The sequence below is a fragment of the Ursus maritimus genome, unplaced genomic scaffold, assembly GCF_017311325.1.
Source record: "Ursus maritimus isolate PB19 unplaced genomic scaffold, ASM1731132v1 scaffold_19, whole genome shotgun sequence".
Lineage (NCBI taxonomy): Eukaryota > Metazoa > Chordata > Mammalia > Carnivora > Ursidae > Ursus > Ursus maritimus.
In genome coordinates this window covers 46,534,544-46,552,142 of record NW_024424341.1, presented here as the reverse complement: position 1 = coordinate 46,552,142, position 17,599 = coordinate 46,534,544, and the positions used below count along the sequence as shown (strand labels likewise).

The 17,599-nt window shown below is 48.7% G+C and overlaps 1 protein-coding gene and 2 long non-coding RNA genes across 7 annotated transcripts in view; 2 read left to right on the top strand and 1 right to left on the bottom strand.

Moving 5' to 3' along the window:
- The window catches only part of LOC121103475, a 33,910-nt gene extending 31,884 nt beyond the window's left edge, over nucleotides 1–2,026 (top strand). The window contains exon 3 of the long non-coding RNA XR_005835729.1: nucleotides 913–2,026. This is a non-coding gene — a long non-coding RNA (uncharacterized LOC121103475). The remainder of the gene's footprint in view (nucleotides 1–912) is intronic.
- On the bottom strand, nucleotides 207–14,375 carry LOC103672881 (T-cell-interacting, activating receptor on myeloid cells protein 1-like). 4 transcript variants are annotated; one of them, XM_008701579.2, is made up of 10 exons: nucleotides 14,171–14,373; nucleotides 10,937–10,972; nucleotides 10,515–10,805; nucleotides 9,928–10,224; nucleotides 3,710–3,754; nucleotides 3,209–3,292; nucleotides 3,081–3,108; nucleotides 2,585–2,646; nucleotides 2,041–2,078; nucleotides 207–628 (listed from the first exon to the last, which is right to left on the bottom strand). In XM_008701579.2, exons 1-10 carry the CDS (start codon nucleotides 14,202–14,204, stop codon nucleotides 485–487), a joined length of 1,059 nt encoding a protein of 352 aa, XP_008699801.1. In that variant the 5' UTR covers nucleotides 14,205–14,373; the 3' UTR covers nucleotides 207–484. The 4 variants fall into 4 exon arrangements, 3 of the variants coding, with proteins under 3 accessions (XP_008699801.1, XP_008699802.1, XP_008699803.1); XR_571263.2 differs by having other exon boundaries at nucleotides 524–628; nucleotides 3,214–3,292; nucleotides 14,171–14,375; XM_008701580.2 differs by lacking the exon at nucleotides 3,209–3,292 and having other exon boundaries at nucleotides 14,171–14,374.
- On the top strand, nucleotides 3,299–16,405 carry LOC103672882. 2 transcript variants are annotated; one of them, XR_005835727.1, is made up of 4 exons: nucleotides 3,299–3,775; nucleotides 4,769–5,617; nucleotides 9,807–9,888; nucleotides 15,103–16,405. It is a non-coding gene; the product is annotated as an uncharacterized LOC103672882 (long non-coding RNA). The 2 variants fall into 2 exon arrangements; XR_005835726.1 differs by having other exon boundaries at nucleotides 4,769–5,238; nucleotides 15,103–16,403.
- Nucleotides 16,406–17,599: the final 1,194 nt, after the last annotated feature.

Below are 17,599 nucleotides of genomic sequence, written 5' to 3'. Positions count from 1 at the left end.
GAATGCAAGTAATATCCAGGATGAACCTCAGAAACGATGTCTTTGCATGGAAGCAGCCCACACAGAAGAACGCACGTGGTTTACTGCGTGTATGAGTGCATATGAGAAACGGGCAAAAGTCATCCGAGGTGATACAAGTCAGAAAAAGGAATGATCTCAGGGGAAGGGTGGTTAGCTGGAGAGTGGTACAAAGAAAGCTTCTGGAGTGCTAGAAATACTGTTTTTATTTGGACGGTGGTTATACCAAAGGGGATAGGTAGAAATAGATCATGTGTATGCAAATATATGCAAATGACGCATGCATCTGATCTATGCAAATGATACCTCTCGTTTTTTAAAAAAATAAACTTTTGGAAGGGAACAAGTCTTCATTGGAGATTTGCGGAAAGGGATCCCCATTTGCCTGGTGCCTCCAGGGTCCTCTCTCCATCGTCCATCCCCTTGGTGGAAGTTCTTCCTTTCCAGGCTCCAACTGTTCTCCTGGCTATGCCTTAAGGGTCGAGTACACACAGGTTTCCAGGGGCTGCTCTGTCTGGCTGGAGGGACCCTCACTTAGGGCTCTGGTGTTCAGCTCAGCGTAAGTCACTCCGTGGGGTTCCTCAGCTTCTGAGACCTGGGATGCTTTATCCTGAAGGGAAGCAAGGAGAAAAGGATCAAGTATTCCTGGGAAAGGAATGTTGGATTGTGAAGATTTAGCGTTTGTAACAACAGTGTGGTAGACAGTTGTGTTAGAAAGAGCCTCCTGCTCTTTGATTCTTGGTGCAGTCTCCTACCCTCTGGAAGGTTGGTGGGACCTAGGGATGTGCATCTGTCAAACAATAAGTGAAAAGGATGGGCTCTCCTGTGTCTTCCTGTCCAAGACTAGGTGATGAAAGACCGACTTCCATCTTGTTCACACCTGTCTATTTTCAGGTCTCTCGCTCATGCTGATCAAGCCAGCTGCTGTGTTACGAGCTGTCCTATGGAAAGGCCCATATGGTCAGGGTGGTCTCTGGCCAACAGCCTGCGAGGAACTGAATCTCACCAGCCACCACCTGAGTGAGTGAGTGTGGAAACAAATCCTCTCTTACTCAAGCTTGAACCAGCCCTGGTCAACCGTTTATCCCTGCCTATGAGACCCAGTGTGAGCCACACCCAGATTTCTGACCTGCAGACACTGTGAGGTGGTAAGTGCTGCCTTAAGCCGTTGCATTTGGGGATGATTTGTTATGAAAGCATAGATAATTCATACAAACAGCCATCAAAGAGAGTGTTAATATGAAATGTCCAGAGTAGGTCAGTCCTTAGGCACAGAAAGCTAGTGGTGGTCAGGGACTTGGGGTGGGGGTGTGGGCATGCGGAGAGTGCTTAAATGCTCTGGAGTTTCCTCTGGGGTGATGAAATGTTCTGGAACTAGATAATGGTGATTATTGCACAACATTGTAAATATTCCAAAAGTTGCTAAATTATAGAGGTTAAATTGTGAATTTTATGTTATATGCATTTTGCCGCAATTTTTAAAAAATTGAAGTGTAACTGAAAAAAACCAAGGTTACTATTGATAACTGCAGGATGTACTCTGCAGGTACTTCATGGTAGGTGGTTACCATATTTTCATAAATAGCATGAAGAGGTGGGGCATATTATCCCCATTGTCCCGATGAAGGAACAGAGGCTCGGTGGGAAAGTAACTGGCCCGAGATTATAACAGATAGTTTATAGTAATAGTAGCTTCAGGGGCACTGAGAGCTTACGCCATGCCTGGGATCCTACTGATCATTGTGTGGCTTTGAGCTCATTAAATCATCGCATTCATCCTAGAAAGATGGTGACGTACATCCCATGTCACGTGGGGAAATGTTCCCAGAAAGGACAAGTCATGGGATGAACGTCCCCCGGCCAGAGAAGGCACAGAAAATTTCAGACCAGATTCTTCTGGAAAGTAGAGCAAGGGCGGGGGTGGAGGAAAGCGGAGACCCAAACCATTGACAAAACCAGAGGGAGTGACGGAGAGCCAGGGACGATGGGGGGTGACGGGCAGTGGCCACAGAGGAAACTCACCGAGGCAGGTGAGCAGCTCGTCGTAGCTGCGGATGGGTCTGGGAAGAGAGTCTGCTGTTGCCTCACCTCCAGGCTCCAGGGGTTAAGTCTGCACACACACCCCCATTCACACGCACGTTCACCATACATACCCTCACGTGCACACACCTACACCCATGCATGCTCTCACACACATGCACGCACATGTGTGCACACTAGAATACTCACATGCACATGCACACGAACATACAAACCACGTGTACACATGCACACACACAACCATACACGTCTACACACACACAGCCGCTCACACACATGCATGTGTGTGCATACACAAATATACATGCATATGAACATACAGACCACACATACACATACAACACGCTCATACACGTGTCTACACATGCATGCTCTCACACACATGTTCACATGCATGCATACATCCCTGCACACCTACACGTGCAGACTCACATGCACACTCAAGCACACATGCTTACATGAGCACAGGCAGCACACGTGGATGCACACACCGTGTACACATAAATACACACACACATGTACCCACCACCACTTTCTTTCTCAGGCTGAATACTTGTTCCCACTTCTTCAGGTTCCTTAGAGTAGGAGCTAAAAGAGAGAAACAGTGAAGCACTGGAGGTAAAGGAAATGGGAGTGAGACACTGGGATCATTGTGGGCAGGTGGAGGTGAGGTGCCAAGCAAGATTATGTGTAAACCAAAGTCCCCCCCACTTCCTCCACACTCATATGCCCCTCCCTGGGGTCCCCAAGTCGTTCAGGTGCTCAGCAAAGTCTTGAGAGCTGAGGAGGGGAAGTGGTTGGGGGCAGTGTGGTCCATGAGGAAAGGATCCAAGGAAAGAACACCGAGTGAGAAGTGGAGGGTGGTCGTAAGAAGAGAGGACGCGGAGAGACACTTGGGATGGTCGCTGGGGCTGGTTGGGGCCACGTGAAATGTTGAGGTAAGAAAGAAGGTCTTGAGTAGTCAAGGCAGCAATGGAGGAAGAGTTGGGTATGGGCTGATGGGATCCTCTGAGTAGCCCTACCGTTTGGTCATCTTGTCGGGAGCTGCCCCTGGGGATAAAAGACACAGGATCAACCCTGTGGTGTTACTTTCCTGTTCTGTTTCTCCTGTTTCCTCCCAAATATTTAGCTGTTGTTTTCCTGAACCCACCACACCGGGTGTATTTGCAGATGACGAAGGCTCCAAGGAGGAAGAGAAAGATGAAGATGACGATGAGCGCGATCCCAGCGGCCCCTGGGGAGAGGAGAGCGGGTAAGAGGGCCCATGGTTTCCTGAGGCACGTTCTGTGCCTCAGTGTGTCTGCCGCCGATCGAGTTCCTACCATGTGCTGGAGATCTCACTACGTTATTTTCATACTTACAGGTGCCCCGGGAGAGAGACAGCGTGATGCCCGTTTTACAGATGCAGGAGTTGAACGTCAGAGGGTTGAAGTGCCATTTCCAAAGGGCCCAGCTACCGAGGAGGCAGAGCTGTGCCTCTGGTCCTCCCCACCCTGAAAGACCTTGCACTGGGCCACAGCCTTCAGGCATCACCAGAAGATAGACAGACATCCTCGAGAATTTTCCCAGAGGTGGAAAACTCATGGCTTCACAAGGACATCTCATCCCGCAGGTGAATGATTGTAGGTCCCGGGAAGCTCTACTCTCTTACCTATTCCTGTTTCTGCCATCACGGGAGACTTCTTTTCAGTTTTATCTAGAAGACAGAATTCTTGAGGTAAGTTTTAAATTTAAACAAACTTAAATAAAATTTAAAATTCTATACATTATTTACAAAGGCATGCCCATGTAATAAAAACATATAAAAACATGCACAGAAATAACACCAACTTCAGGGCAGAGGGTTCTGCTGGGAAGTGGGGAAATAACGGGAATAATGTTGAGAAGGAAAGCGGACTCTCTTTTTTTAAATCTGTATTTGAGGAAAGAAAACAGCTTGGGGCAAATATGACAGACTGTAAACAAGTCTAATTCTGGGTGGTGGATATGTGACTATCTGTTATTTGATTGTTCCTTCTATTAGGGCGTATTTTTCACATTTCTCAAAAGAAAGGAAATTCTTATCAGTTCTCTTGCTGGTTTGTGGGAGGAAGGTTTTCAGAGTTTTGGGTCTATCTAGGGAACAGAATTAAGTAAGATAGACTGCAGAAAGAAAAGGCGAGTGTACTCTGGAAGTGTCTGGACCCGACTCAGTTACCCCAAGACTAGCATGTAGGCAGGTGTGATGCTTAAATTTATGTGTCAACTTGACTAGGCTATGGTACCTAGTTATTTGGTCAAATACCAGTCTAGACTGGTTGCCAGGAAGGTGGCACCTGCCACTAATATAACACTGTGTGTTAACCACACTGGAATTAAAATAAAATAGAATAAATGCAATCTTAACTATAAAAATTCATTTTTTTAAAAAAAGTTGTGATTAACGTTGAAGTCAGTAGAGTTTGAGTAGAGCTGATTACTCCCCATAATATGGGTGGGCCTCATCCAATCAGTTGAAGGCCCAAAGACAAAGACTGATCTCCTTTGAGGATGAAGGAATTCTGCGTCCAGCTTCCTCCAGACGCAACATCAGCTCTCTCCCGGGTGTCTAGCCTGCTGGCTACATGAGTTACCCGGGGTCGCACAGCTCTGAGTAGCAGAGCCAGGCTGGGACTCCGGCTAATGTCATGCTGCTCACCACGTCACTCTTCTTTGCCTTTACCATCCACAGCTGTGCTGGCTCTGCCTCTACGAGCTGACCCCTGAGACCTTCTGAAGACCCCACCTCCTTCCCCAGTCCTGTGCTTCACAGAAGGCAGCAGGCCTGGGAGGTTTGTTCGGTCTGGACCGCTATTTCCTCTGTTCCCTGTGGTACCACCTGTAGCTCTTCACCTCCGTGTCCGTGGGGCCACACCATCAGGAAGTGGGACACTGTTCGACTCAACCACCTCCTGCCTACTCACCCTCCCCTCCCACGCCCTGCCAGCTGCATTCTGCTCTCCTCCGAACCAAAGACTGCACTGATCTCATTCCGACTTCAGAAATGCTGAGGAAACCCCACACACCATCAGGCTTCTAGGGTCTGGCTCTGAAGAAATCACTGGGAAACTGGAGATGAATCAAACTTCGGAATAAAAGGGAACAAGAAAACCCGAAACACCACAAGTGACCTTGAAGGAAGACAGTGAAGCCGGTATTCTGGTCAGTAGTTTCTAAAACAGCTGCTGGTCCGGGGCACAGAGGGGAAGTAATTAGAGGCTTTGGGAACTGGAGGAGAGTATGGTCTCCACCCTTAAAATCCCTGCAAGAACTCTGGTGTCTACCTGGAAACGACACAGTGGTCTAGAGCAGGGTTTCCCAGTTTGGGCGCCGTCGATATTTGGGGATGGATAATTCTTTGGGGGGGGTTCTGGGCATCACAGGGTGTTTTGCGGCTTCTGCGGTCTTGACCTCCTAGATGCCGGGAGCACCCTCTATCCCTCAGCCCCAGCCGTGACCACCAGAAACGTCTCAGACGTTGCCATATGCTGCCGAGTGGCAGAATCGCCCCCAGTGGAGAACCAGTGGAGGGAAATAAGAGGTGAGCCTAAGATGAGTGGCTTCTCTTTCCTTGTCCTCTGTCAGTATTCCTACCATCCAGCTTGTCCCTGCCTCCTGCCGTGGCCAGTCAGGTGGCCCTCACATCCCCACCAGTTAAACATGCTGGTGTAGCAGCAGCAAGTTTGGGGATCTGGCCCTATAGGAGCTGTGTCAGACTGTAAGGTTTATAAAAGGCTCTGGCGAATCCCGTAGGGAAACTCTTGGGCTCCATTTGCAGTAATCTGTCAGTGCATCTGTATCCAATCATCTCCTTGGTACACGCCCCCACCCAAGACACCCTCCTGTCTTTCTCAGCCTGTTGCCCTTGGCAACAGTTGTCAGGATTTGAACAGTGGCTGGAGGAACACGGGAAAGGTGGAGATTGGGCTTGAAGACAGCTTCCTGGGTCCTTCCAGGTGAGCCGTTCCGTCACTGATGTATTCATGCCAGGAGCAGCAGTATGTATGACCATCACCCAAAGAACTCAGAAGGTTCCTTATATGCCAAGGATAAAGAAGAGGGAAAAAAAAAGATTCACCAATTGTCGAATAAACCAAAATTATTTAAAATTTCCACCGTCTACAGAGAGCAAATCCAGCCTACAATATATTTCTTCCAGTTTTGTCTCTTTCAGCCTCATGTTTTGAAAAGACCATCTCCTCTGGCTTAACCTTGTCACATGCGACAGTTAAAGACACAGACATGCACCCTCAGCCTTTTTAGAACCTGGAAGACCTTAGGAGGTCACGTAATTGTCCACTAGTATTTGTAATTCTTTGCAACAATGAGGATCTCGACTGTTGTCGTTCGAGGGATACACACGTTCTCTGTTTCCTGGGAAGTCTCCCGTTAGGAGCGTAGCTCTCGACAAAGCTGTTTGGCATGCAGAGGGAGAAGTCTGCCGTGTCCATATTGATAGTAACAGTAAAGACTTAGATGACTTAGATGACACTTGCTGTCACAGTTTAGAAAGGATTTAGGTAAATTAACTCCTCAAAATCTAAGCACTGAGTCCCTTGTGGAGGTACTGCCGTCAGCCCCGTGCAACAGATACAGAAGCCGAGGCAGACGGGCTAAGTAATCTGTAGGAAGATAGCTTGTGAACTAAGTAAAATCCAAACACTTGGAATTATTTGCAAAACAAGAGTGGGTGCACACCCTTCCAGACAGGGGGGCCATCTACCCAAGCGACAGGTGTGCACCCCTGTTTAAATGGCTAGGGTTGTTTCAGTGTTCTTCCCTTTCTCCCAATTACCTGACTTATCCCTGGGGGGACTGTGCTTCACGTTGACCTGGAAAACAATGGAGTAGCTGGGTCTTAGAGGCAGGAAGGGTGTCCCTGGGCAGCTGAATTCCCTGTCTCACTCCTGGGCTCCGTGGTTCGAGAGAAAAGCCCTGGGTTCGAGAGAAAACTTCTGCTTTGCCCGGTGCTGCTGCCATGGTCTCCAGATCAGCATCAGGGCCTCGGGATTTTCTTGCTCTGTAATTCTGTAGCAAACACCCTTGCTGAGCAGATACCTTGCCCTCATTAGCTGTCTGAATCTCTTTGGGCTGCCCTAACAATGCCACAGGCTGGGGGGGGGGCGGTGATGAACAACAGACATCTTTTTCTCACAGGTCTGGAGACCGAAGTCTGAGAGCAGGGTGCCCGCATGGTCTGGGAGGCGGAAGGGGACAAGGGAGCTTCTGGGGTCTCCTTTTATAAGGGCACTAGTCCCATCAGGAGGGCTCCACCCTTATGACCTAAGCACCTCCCAGAGGCCCCCACATCCTAATGCTGTCACATTAGGGGTTAGAATTTCAACATGAAATTGCAGGACGAGGGGATACAACTTTCAGACCATAGGACGAAGGGTAGCACCTCTCCTTCTTTCAGGACTGCTCATTCCCCCACTACATTCGAGTCACCCTGGATAGTCCTGAGTTTTTCTTGCATAACATCCTGTGGTGGGCATTTCCTAGGATCGATCTGGAGGCTGAGCTGACCAGGACTATTCACAGCCCTCCCCGGTCCCTTTGTCTGTCTGTCTCTGTGTCTGTCTCTTTTGAACTGGGCCTGGGAAGGAGGGCCAGATGCTTCTCCAGGAGTAGAATTTATGAGCTGCTCATAAATTCAGCTCTTTTTTTTTTTAATGTTCAATTAGTCCTTAAAAGTGATGTTCTCTTCCCAAAAGAGGGAGCTGGTCCCCACTAAAAGAGAATGAAATGGGCCCAATAAGGACACGAGTGTCAGAGACGAAAAGAATCCAGGCAAGACTCCGGTCCTTCATTCTAGTTTCTGAAGCCAGGTGGCATCCCCGTGCTTCCCACGATTTACTGGCCCGCGATCCCAGGGGTTTCCAGCCAGGCGTGGTCCGGCCTCCGTGGGGCACTTGGCAATATCTGGAGACGTTGTGGTTGTCACAGGCAAAGGGGACTTGTAGCAGGTGGAGGTCACAGATACAGCTGAACACCCTCTGATGCACTTTTCTCTCCCCCTCTCCCCCCCCAAAAGAATTATCCAACAAAAAATACAGTAGTGCACGATAGGGAGACCCTGGATGACCTCTTCAGCTCCAAGGACTGATCTATTTATTCCCTTCACTTTCCCTAGGTCACTTGAAGGTAGGTGTGTTTCACTTGCAGCCAAGGGTCTTGATGAATACAGTCCTCAGAGCTATTTGTTGTAATTGATCACTTATGTTCTCAGAGAAGTTGTGCGGGTCGGAGGTGTGCCTTGCTGCCCCCCACTTGACAGATGAGGGAAGGCATACGAAGAGCTGAGTTGAGGAATACTCACAGACAGTGAGGGCCAGAGCTGTAGTTTTAACTCAGGTCCACTGACTTCACCTGTTCTCCTGTCCTGCGTGGCGTTTCTCAGGAGCCCCGAATCCACGCCCCATGAGCTTTTGGGAAAGTCCGGCTTCTCTGTTTACTGCCCTGTGCAGGTATGACTGGTCCTCATGTCAGTACTTGGGTGCTCAGCCCCCATCCAGGAGGATGCCGGGTTCCTACTCACCTCTCTTCTCCCCTTGTCCTGGACAAACTCAGTTGTCAAAAATAGCCCTAGTGCACAAGGGTCAAAAAACATCCCTTTCCTGAGCAAACCAACAGAACCCTTGTGCACTGTAGGTAGCAATGTAGAACGACGTGGCCACTACAAAAAAACAGTATACTGGCGGGTCCTCCAAAAATTAAAGGTAGAACTATCCTAAGATCCAGCAATCCCATTTCTGAGTATACACCCAAATAATTGATAGCCGCTGGGTGGCCAGGAGGGGCTAGGCCAGTAGCCAAATAGGTGGAAACGACCCAGATGTCCATCAGCTGATGAATAGGTAAACGAAACGTGGTCTGGCTGTAAAACGGAACGTTATCGGCCTTCACAAGGAAGAAAATCCAGCTCTATGCTACAGTATGGCTGAACCTTGAGTACATTTTTCGGAGTGAGAGAAGCCAGTCACAAAATGACAAACAGCGTATCGTTCCAGTGATGTGAGGTTCCTGGGTTAGTCAGGTGCATTGAGACAATGTAGGATGGTGGGAGCCAGCGGCTGGGAGCGGGGGGTGCAGAGAGGCTGTCTGATGGAGACGGAGTTTCAGTTCTGCAAGACGAAGGGCGTTCTGGAGGCAGCAGTGGTACAACTGCTCTTAACACTACTGAGCTGTGCACTTGCAAGTAAGATGGTAACTTGTACGTTATGCACTTTTGCCATGGTGTGTCAAAGATCTTTCCTCTTGAAAGAAAGGGCTCGGCAGGGAGAGAAAAGCTCGCCTCACCTGAGCTAAAAGGCAAGAGTGCTAGAGTCCCAGTGAAAATGGAACACAGATCTTCCTGGAGTCTCTGAGTCTTTCTCAGGAAGATGCTCTTGGGCTCTGTTATTCTCTCCCTCCTCCTCTGCCTTTTTGCTAGAGCCTCCTCCTGCATAACCCCAGGAGGTGTCATTCACACTTTAGTCTAAATGAATTGTGCTCTGCCAGGAGATGTGCAATGGTTTTGTGGCTACATCTTATTTTCTTAGTGGGAGTCAATTATTGCAAATCCCCCCTCCCCGAAGCCTGCCCCCCGCAGCACGTCTGGCCACCTACAGTGGGAAGCCCCCACCCAGCCTCCTTTTATGTGATCCTCCGCCATCTGCGCTCCCTCTCTTGGTGGGGGATCCTCTACGCTGTTTCACAGAATCCTCACCCTCCCTTGTTTCTTCCTAAAGGGTTTCTCCAAGCTGCAGAGTCTTGTGGAGACAGACTGCGCCTGCACCGCACTCCCTCAGGTCCCAGCACCTCGGCAGACAGGTAATCCAGCTGCGGTCCCCCTGACAGTACAAACCTCACCTGTCACCCGGACCTCGAGACGATCACTAGGGTGCGAGGCCCAGAAAGGAGCCTTCCTCTGGAAGCACACACAGCTGTAGTTCCCGGTGTCGCTGACTGTCACATTCTGGAGGGAGAAGACCGTCTCCTTCCCTGCTGGCGTCTGGACCTGTATGGGCCCCGCTGCTCCCGCCTTAAGTAGAGCGAACATTACAATGTAGTAAACATTGTCTGGCCTCTGGCACTGCAGGGTCACATTTTCTCCTGCAGTCACCTCACCCCTTCGGTGGGCTTGGAGGGAAGGTTTGGGGAAATCTCCTGGAAGAGAAGGAGGGCTCCAAGGTCACGGGAAGAAGCCCGGGGTCCCCCACCCACCTTGTTCTCCCGGCAGGGCTTCCCGCCAAGTGGGGGAAACAACAGCTCCCTGGTCTCACCGTCTTCCCACTCTGACTGCAGGAAGGAGACTTTCCCTACAAACCCTGGCTGAACCTGAGCCAGGTCATTCTGTTCTGGGTTTCTCCATCTCCCCTTGCCCCCTCCCTCCCGCGGGTTCCTCCCCCACACCTGTCCCTGCAAGACCCCGTGTCACTCCGAGGCACCCTCCTCACCTGTCACCAGCAGTAGGAGGATGTCACTGGGCTGTGAAGTTATGTGCGGGCGCTCTTGTGTGTAGTACTCACAGGTGTACTGTCCAGCGTTGAAGCTTTTTAGGTCAGTGAGACGGAATTCAGCCAGGCCCACTGTGGATGCCTGTGATGGCATGGACTCCACAAAAGTGCTTCCCTTTCTGAGAACAAAGTTGACATTCTTGGTAGAAGTCTGGCACTGCAGCGTCACATTACTCTTGGGAGGCATCACCGAGCTGGGCCAGGCCCTGAGGGAGGGCTTGGGAAGGGAGTCTGGAAGGAAGCAGAGTTCAGGATGGGATTTGGTGCCCCTGTCTGCTCTCAGGAAACCCCCTTGAAGGAAAGAGAAGGGATACGGGGAGTTTGGAGTGAAGGAGAGGGAGGGTCTGACCGAAGGAACTCACCATCAGCCGTCCTGCTTCCTTGGCCAGCACACAGCCCTGCAAGAGAACCGTCCATGAGACATGAGTGGCCACCTGGAGCCCCATCCTAAGGGGCCTCCCCGGGGGGCTGCCGCTGAGCTCGGACCCCTGTCATCACATGCAGCAGCAGTCCCAGCCTCCTGCTGGAGAACCCATCTGGCATGGCTGCTGGTCTGTCCCTTATGTTAATTTCCTAGGGCTCTTGGTGTCTCAAATTGTCACAAGTTTAGTGGCTTGTGATGACACAGAATTATTCTTTTGCTGTTCCTGTGGGTTAGAAAAATCCAACAACACAGGTCCCACTGGCTCAAACCAGGGTGTTTTCGGGGCTGCGTTCCTTCTGGGGGCTCTAGATGACAACCCATTCCCTGGCCTTTCCCAGCTTCTAGAGGCTCCCGCACCCTTTGGTGGTGGCCTCTTCCTCTGGCTCTAAAACTAGCAATGGTTGGTGCATTGACACCCTCTTCTGCATCTTTTGCTACCGTAAGGACCCTGGGGTTACGCTGTGACCACCCAGATAATCCAGAAGAAGCTCCCTACTTTAAGGTCAACTGATAAACAACTTCAGCTCCACCTGCCACCTTGCATTTCCTTTGCCATGTAAAAGAACGTATCCACAGCTCCCAGGAGTCAAGCCACGGACATCCTCGGGGGGCTACCACAGTCTGTCATTTCTCACATTGTCCCACTTCACCGTCCCAGGATCCTCTCTCCTCACAACAGCCCCAGGACTTTGGATGGCCTTGCCATCTGGCCTCAGAGCCCAGTGCTTTCCCCCACCACCCACCCACCCTTTATCCACTCACCTTATGCGTCTGTGGTATCCTGTGATGTCATCTCTAGATTTGATGGTGAAGAGAGGATAAGGGACACTACACTCAGCTCCTGGTCATCCCTGTACCCTAAATGTGTCTGTCACTCACGGTGTCTCCTGAGCGTGTCATCTTTGTAGAGGGCACAGGACCCAGCCTTCCCCTCCCTGGTGCCACGGCGTCTCGAGTGTGAGAGATCTTAATAATGACAAAAACCATTTGGCTGGGGGGAAAAGAAGCCACTTAGGTTTTAAAGACACTATTATTCNGCTCTTGGGTCCATAAGAGATCTGGAGTCACTAGAATTTAATCCCCTTGAGGGCAGAGAACACACCCTCACTACCTAGAAGGCAGCGCAGACATTGGCAGTTGTTCAATAAATACATGTTGACCAATGGAGTTTAAGTCTTATGTAAAGAAAGTCATTTGCAAAGATTTCTGAAGCTCAAGAAATAATGATGTCCCAAATTCCCTGCGAACGCAGCAGCATAACCATCCGCGTCAACGGAGAACAGGGGAAGGAGGTGGGGAGATCCCTGTCCTGTGCTAAGGGACGTCTGGCTGCTGAGAACGCTGTCTTTTGCATGGAGAAGCTTTTGCCTGCCCTTGGGGAATGGCCTAAATGCCTCCCTGACGTTTCAGTTGGCCATAAGTCACCTCCTTGGTGCCCAGAGTAAATTTCAAATATCTAAGATTGGTATTGCCTGGAAGGGTGATGTGTATGTTCCCCACCTGTCCCCTCTGGTGGCCTTACTCTCAGATGTAGACCAAACTGACCCTAAGAAAAGTGAGGTCATACAGTATTTATCTCTCTCTGTCTGACTTGTTTCACTTCGTGTAAAGCCCTCAAGGTCCATCCATGTTGTCACAAATGGTGGGATTTCCCTCTTCCTCACGGCAGAATAATATCCCGTTATACACACAGACCACATCTTCTGTAACCATCATCCATGGATGGACACTTAGGTCATTTCCCTGCCTTGGCTGCTGTGAATAATGCTGCAGTGACCGTGGGGGTGCAGACATCCCTTCAATTTCTGTTTTCATTTCCTTCAGATATATAACCCCAGAGTGGGGTTGGTGATCATATGGTAGTTCTCCTTTTAGCTTTTAAAAAAACGATTATTAGAGAGAGAGCACGAGCACGTGGGGGAGGCGCAGAGGGAGAGAGAGAATCCTAAGCAGGCTCCACGCTCAACAAGGAGCCCAACCTGGGGCTCGATCTCACAACCATGAGATCATGACCTGAGCCGAAATCAAGAGTCAGACACCCAACCAACTGAGCCACCCAGGCGCCCCTACTTTTAACTTTTTGGGGGAATCTTCATACTATCTTCTGCAGTGGCTGCACCAGTTAGCATTCCCACCAACGGTGCATGAGTCCCTATTCTCCAGGTCCTCACCGACACCTCTTGTCTCTTGTCTTCTTGGTGAGAGCCATTCTGACAGGTGTTGAATGGTAAGCAACAGAGACCATGCAACCCACAGAGCCTGTCTGTCGGGCACTTTACAGGAGAAGGATGCTGGCACCTACTAAGATCATTGGATCCGCTGTTCACTTAACCTTCTTGAGGTTTTTCTAACCATGACTCCGTTCATCCACCCTCCAGACACTTCTGCAAACCCCCAAATTAGGACCTTTTTAATTCCTTCATATAGCCCGATGGAAAATTATGGTCTTTGGCACTGTGCAGACCAGAATTTGAATTCACCTTCTCTGCTTAGTAGCAGAGCGACCTTGGCTCGTACTTCAGCTGTGACTGTTGGGTACCTTGAATGCAGTATGGGGAAGAGAACTAGTTTGGAGACGTTCTCTAAGAAATGTAAGATGACTGAGGTCATACAATGATAGGAGAGGAAGTGTCACTGAGCCTGTGTGATCAAGTCTGTCTTCTCAGTTCTTGGCGCTCTCTCGGATCCCATGGGAGAACCGCAGCTGGGTGCTAGTCTGAGGCCAGCTTCCTGCATTCGCCGCCACCTCTCAGAAACAAGACTGGGGGAAACTGTGGCCCAGAGACGAGCAGGGTCCTTTTTTGATGAGGGACACTGATTTCCCATTAATAGAAGTGTTTTATAGCTTTTCTTTTAAAATAGAGTTGAGTACAAAAATAATAATATAAAAACCCGGGGAATTTGAAGAGGGAGATCACATAGGAAAGATAAGGTCACATACACAGGGAAAAATGTCACGGGGAAGTTCAAGGATGACTGAGTTTGGGGAAACAGGAAAATGTGTGTAAAGCACCCAACACGTCCCTTGCACATAATTTGTATTCAGGGAATGGAAGGCTCTAGTCTGTGTTTTTCACCCCATGCCATTACCCGCCCCGCAGGCCCCACCACCTCCAGCTGCTGCCGCAGCCCAGCCCCACCCCTACAGTGGCTGCCTTCTCCCACGACTTACCGGCGCAGAGCAGAGCCAGGAGTTGGGGCATCATGGTAGCACCCCCAGGCCTCTTTCAAGGATCTTCCTTCAGTCTTGTTGTTGATGAGAAGCCAAGATGTTCACTTGACTCCAGGACGTGCAGGAACAGCGTGGCCCCCCGTTTTTCAATCCTCTGCTCTGCACACCCAGAGTTTCTGTCTTCTAGTCTCTATCAGGAAATGACTATTGCAACACACTCTCAAGCCACTTCCCATGGGCTTGACGCACTGAGTCCTCCCAACAGCACAGAAGTCAGTCACCTGCTTCTAAGGCATAGCCGTGAATATGCAAAGCATGGGAAACACTGCCAGTTCACCATCGTCCCCTTCTGCATGGAGACAGCAAATACCTGGGCTCCCAGCGATCCGGAATAAGAACTACATTTCTCTACGGGTGCCTGGGTGGTTCAGTCAGTTGAGCATCTGACTCTTGGGTTCAGCTCAGGTCGTGATCTCAGGGTCATGAGATGGAGCCTCCGTTGGGCTCTGCGCTCAGCGGGGAGTCTGCTTCTCTCTCTCCCTCTTCATCTGCCCACCTCCTCAAATAGAAAATGCAACAACAACAACATTTCTTTCCCTCAGGGAACTGTGGGTCCTTTTGGTCACAGGATGTGAGCAAAGTAACTTCTGGGTTATGTTCCAGGGACCCTGAGGGCAGGAATGGGGTCAGAGCTGAGGGCAAAGAGGTGGGAAGTCATAGGGCATCGGAGTGGGGGGGGGGATCTGGGAGAACAAGACAACAGGCCCTATAAAGAGAAGGTAAGACAGAAGAACCCTCACTGGCAGGCACATGGCAGAAAAGGAATTTGAAGGAGAGAAATGTCTGTGGTGGGTTGTAAGTGGTTTGTTGTGGGGACATGATGTGAACTGTCTCCTCAGTGAAATCTCTTCTGTGAAATCTCCTATCATTAGATCTCTGGTGGAAAGAGGCTCTTCAGGAGAACTCAAGGAGCTGTGTTCTGCATCTGATTGAGATGTAGACGGAACGAGAGACAACCGGACAGTGGACCCGGACAACGGGCAGGGGCTGACGTGCACATGGAAAAATCTAGAAGGTAAATCTAGTATATTTAAAGTATTATTCCCTGAGTAGTAGAATTGTGCTCAATATTTTTTGCTCCTTTTGCTTATATGTGCTTTCTCAATTGGCTGAAATTGATATGTTAGATTTTATCCCTTTAAATGTTATTGAAGTTTAAGCCTTTAGAAAGTTTAAGTGAGGTGCTGTGGGATGCAAAAAACTCAAAAGTTTAAAAAACAAGTGAACTCTTGTAAAACTTAGAATTTGGGACTGCGGAATTTAGGGACAGATACGAGGACTTCCACATAAACATGCAAATGGGACATACACATTTCTTCCCAAAACCTCATTGAGAGACAGTAAGGAGATTTATGAGGAGGACATAAGCTAAGAAGGAAAAAAGGCAATGAGAGAGGAGCAAATGTAGGGCAAGAAATGTTGATACAATTACAGAAATTGGAAAACAAGCACGTGCATGCCTGTAGCAAAGGGGCACCAAGAAGCAGCATCCCATCCCCTGACTCTGGAGCCGGACAGCAGCTCGAAAACCAAACCGAATTAATTACCATCCAGCAATTCCACTTCTGGGTATATGCTCAAAAGAACTGAAAGTCGAGTCTTAAAGAGATACTTGTGCACCCATGGTTCAGCAGCACTATTCACAGTAAACAACCCAAGTGCCCACTGACGAATGGACGGACAAACAAAATGTTGCCTATACACACAACGGAATATTACTCAGCCTCCGAAACAAAGCACATTCTGGCACCTGCCACAACGTGGGTGAACCGCAAGGACATTACGCTCAATGAAATGAGCCAGACACAAAAAGACAAATACTGTATGAGTCACTTCTATGAGGTCCCTAGAGCAGTCAGATTCATAGAGACAGAAGGTAGACGGGGGAGCCAGGGGCTGGGGGAGGGGAGTCGTGGTCTAATGGGCACGGAGTTCTCGTGGTGCAGGATGAAGAGCTCTGTGGATGGCGGTGGTCCCTGCACGACGGTGTGTATGTCCTTAACGTCGCGGAACCGTGCATCTAAAAACGGTTAAGATGGTACACGTTATGTGTAGTTTACCACAGTGTTTAAAAAATAAAGTTTCCGGGGGCACCTGCGTGGATCAGTTAAGCGTCTGCCTTCAGTTCAGATCATGATCTCAGGGTCCTGGGATCGAGCCCAGTGTGGGACTCCCCACGGAGCAGGGAGTCTGCTTCTCCCTCTCCCTCTGCCCCTCCCCCACTCGTGTGCTCACACATGTTCTCTCTCTCTCTCAAATTAAAAGAAAAAAAAATCTTAAAAAAAAAAAAAAAGAAATGGACCTGCACCAGGTTATGGTTGCGTTTAGGGATGGAGGGGAAGTGGATCAGGGCCATGCTTATGCCTGATAGTAGATTTATTGCTTTGGCTATTTTGGGGTCTTTGTGGTTCCATTTAAATTTAGTATTATTTGTTCTGGTTCTGTGAAAAATGCTGTTGATATTTTGATAGGGATCACATTGAATCTGTAGATTGCTTTGAGTAGTATGGACGTTTTATCAACATTGCTTCTTCTAATCCATGAGCATGGAATGCCTTTCCATTTCTTTCATCAGTGTTTTACAGTTTTCAGAGTACAGGTCTTTCACCTCCTTGGTTAAATTTATTCCTAGGTATTTTATTCTTTTTGGTGCAATTGTAAATGGATTGTTTTCTTAGTTTTCTCTTTCTGCTACTTCATTGTTAATGTATATAGAAATGCTACCAATCTCTGGTTATTAATTTTATATCCTGCAACTTTACTGAATTCATTTATTACTTCTAATCGTTTTTTGGTGGAATCTTTAGGGTTTTCTATGTGCAATATCATATCATCTGCGAAGAGTGAGAGTTTAACTTTTCCTTACCAGTTAGATGCCTCTTATTTCTTTTTCTTGTCCGATTTCTATGGCTAGGACTCCTAGTACAATGTTGGATAAAAGTGGTGAGAATGGACATCCTTGTCTTGTTCCTGATCTAAGAGACCTGAAACCATAAAAATCCTAGAAAAGAACACAGGCAGTAATTTCCCTGACATCAGTCATAGCAGCATTTTTCTGGATATGTCTCGTAAGGCAAAGGGAAAAAGGCTGAAATAAACTATTGAAGCTACATCAAAATAAAGATAAAGAGCTTTGGCGTAGCAAAGGAAACCATCGACAAGACAAAATGGCAACCCACTGAATGGGAGAAAATATTTGCAAATGATCTATCTGATAAGGGGTTAATACTCAAAGAATATAAAGAACTTATACAACCCAACACCAGAAAAAAATACAAACCATCCAATTAAAAAGTGGGCAGATGATCTGAATAGATGTTCTTCCAAAGAAGACCTACCGATGGTCAACAGACACGTGAAAAGATTGAT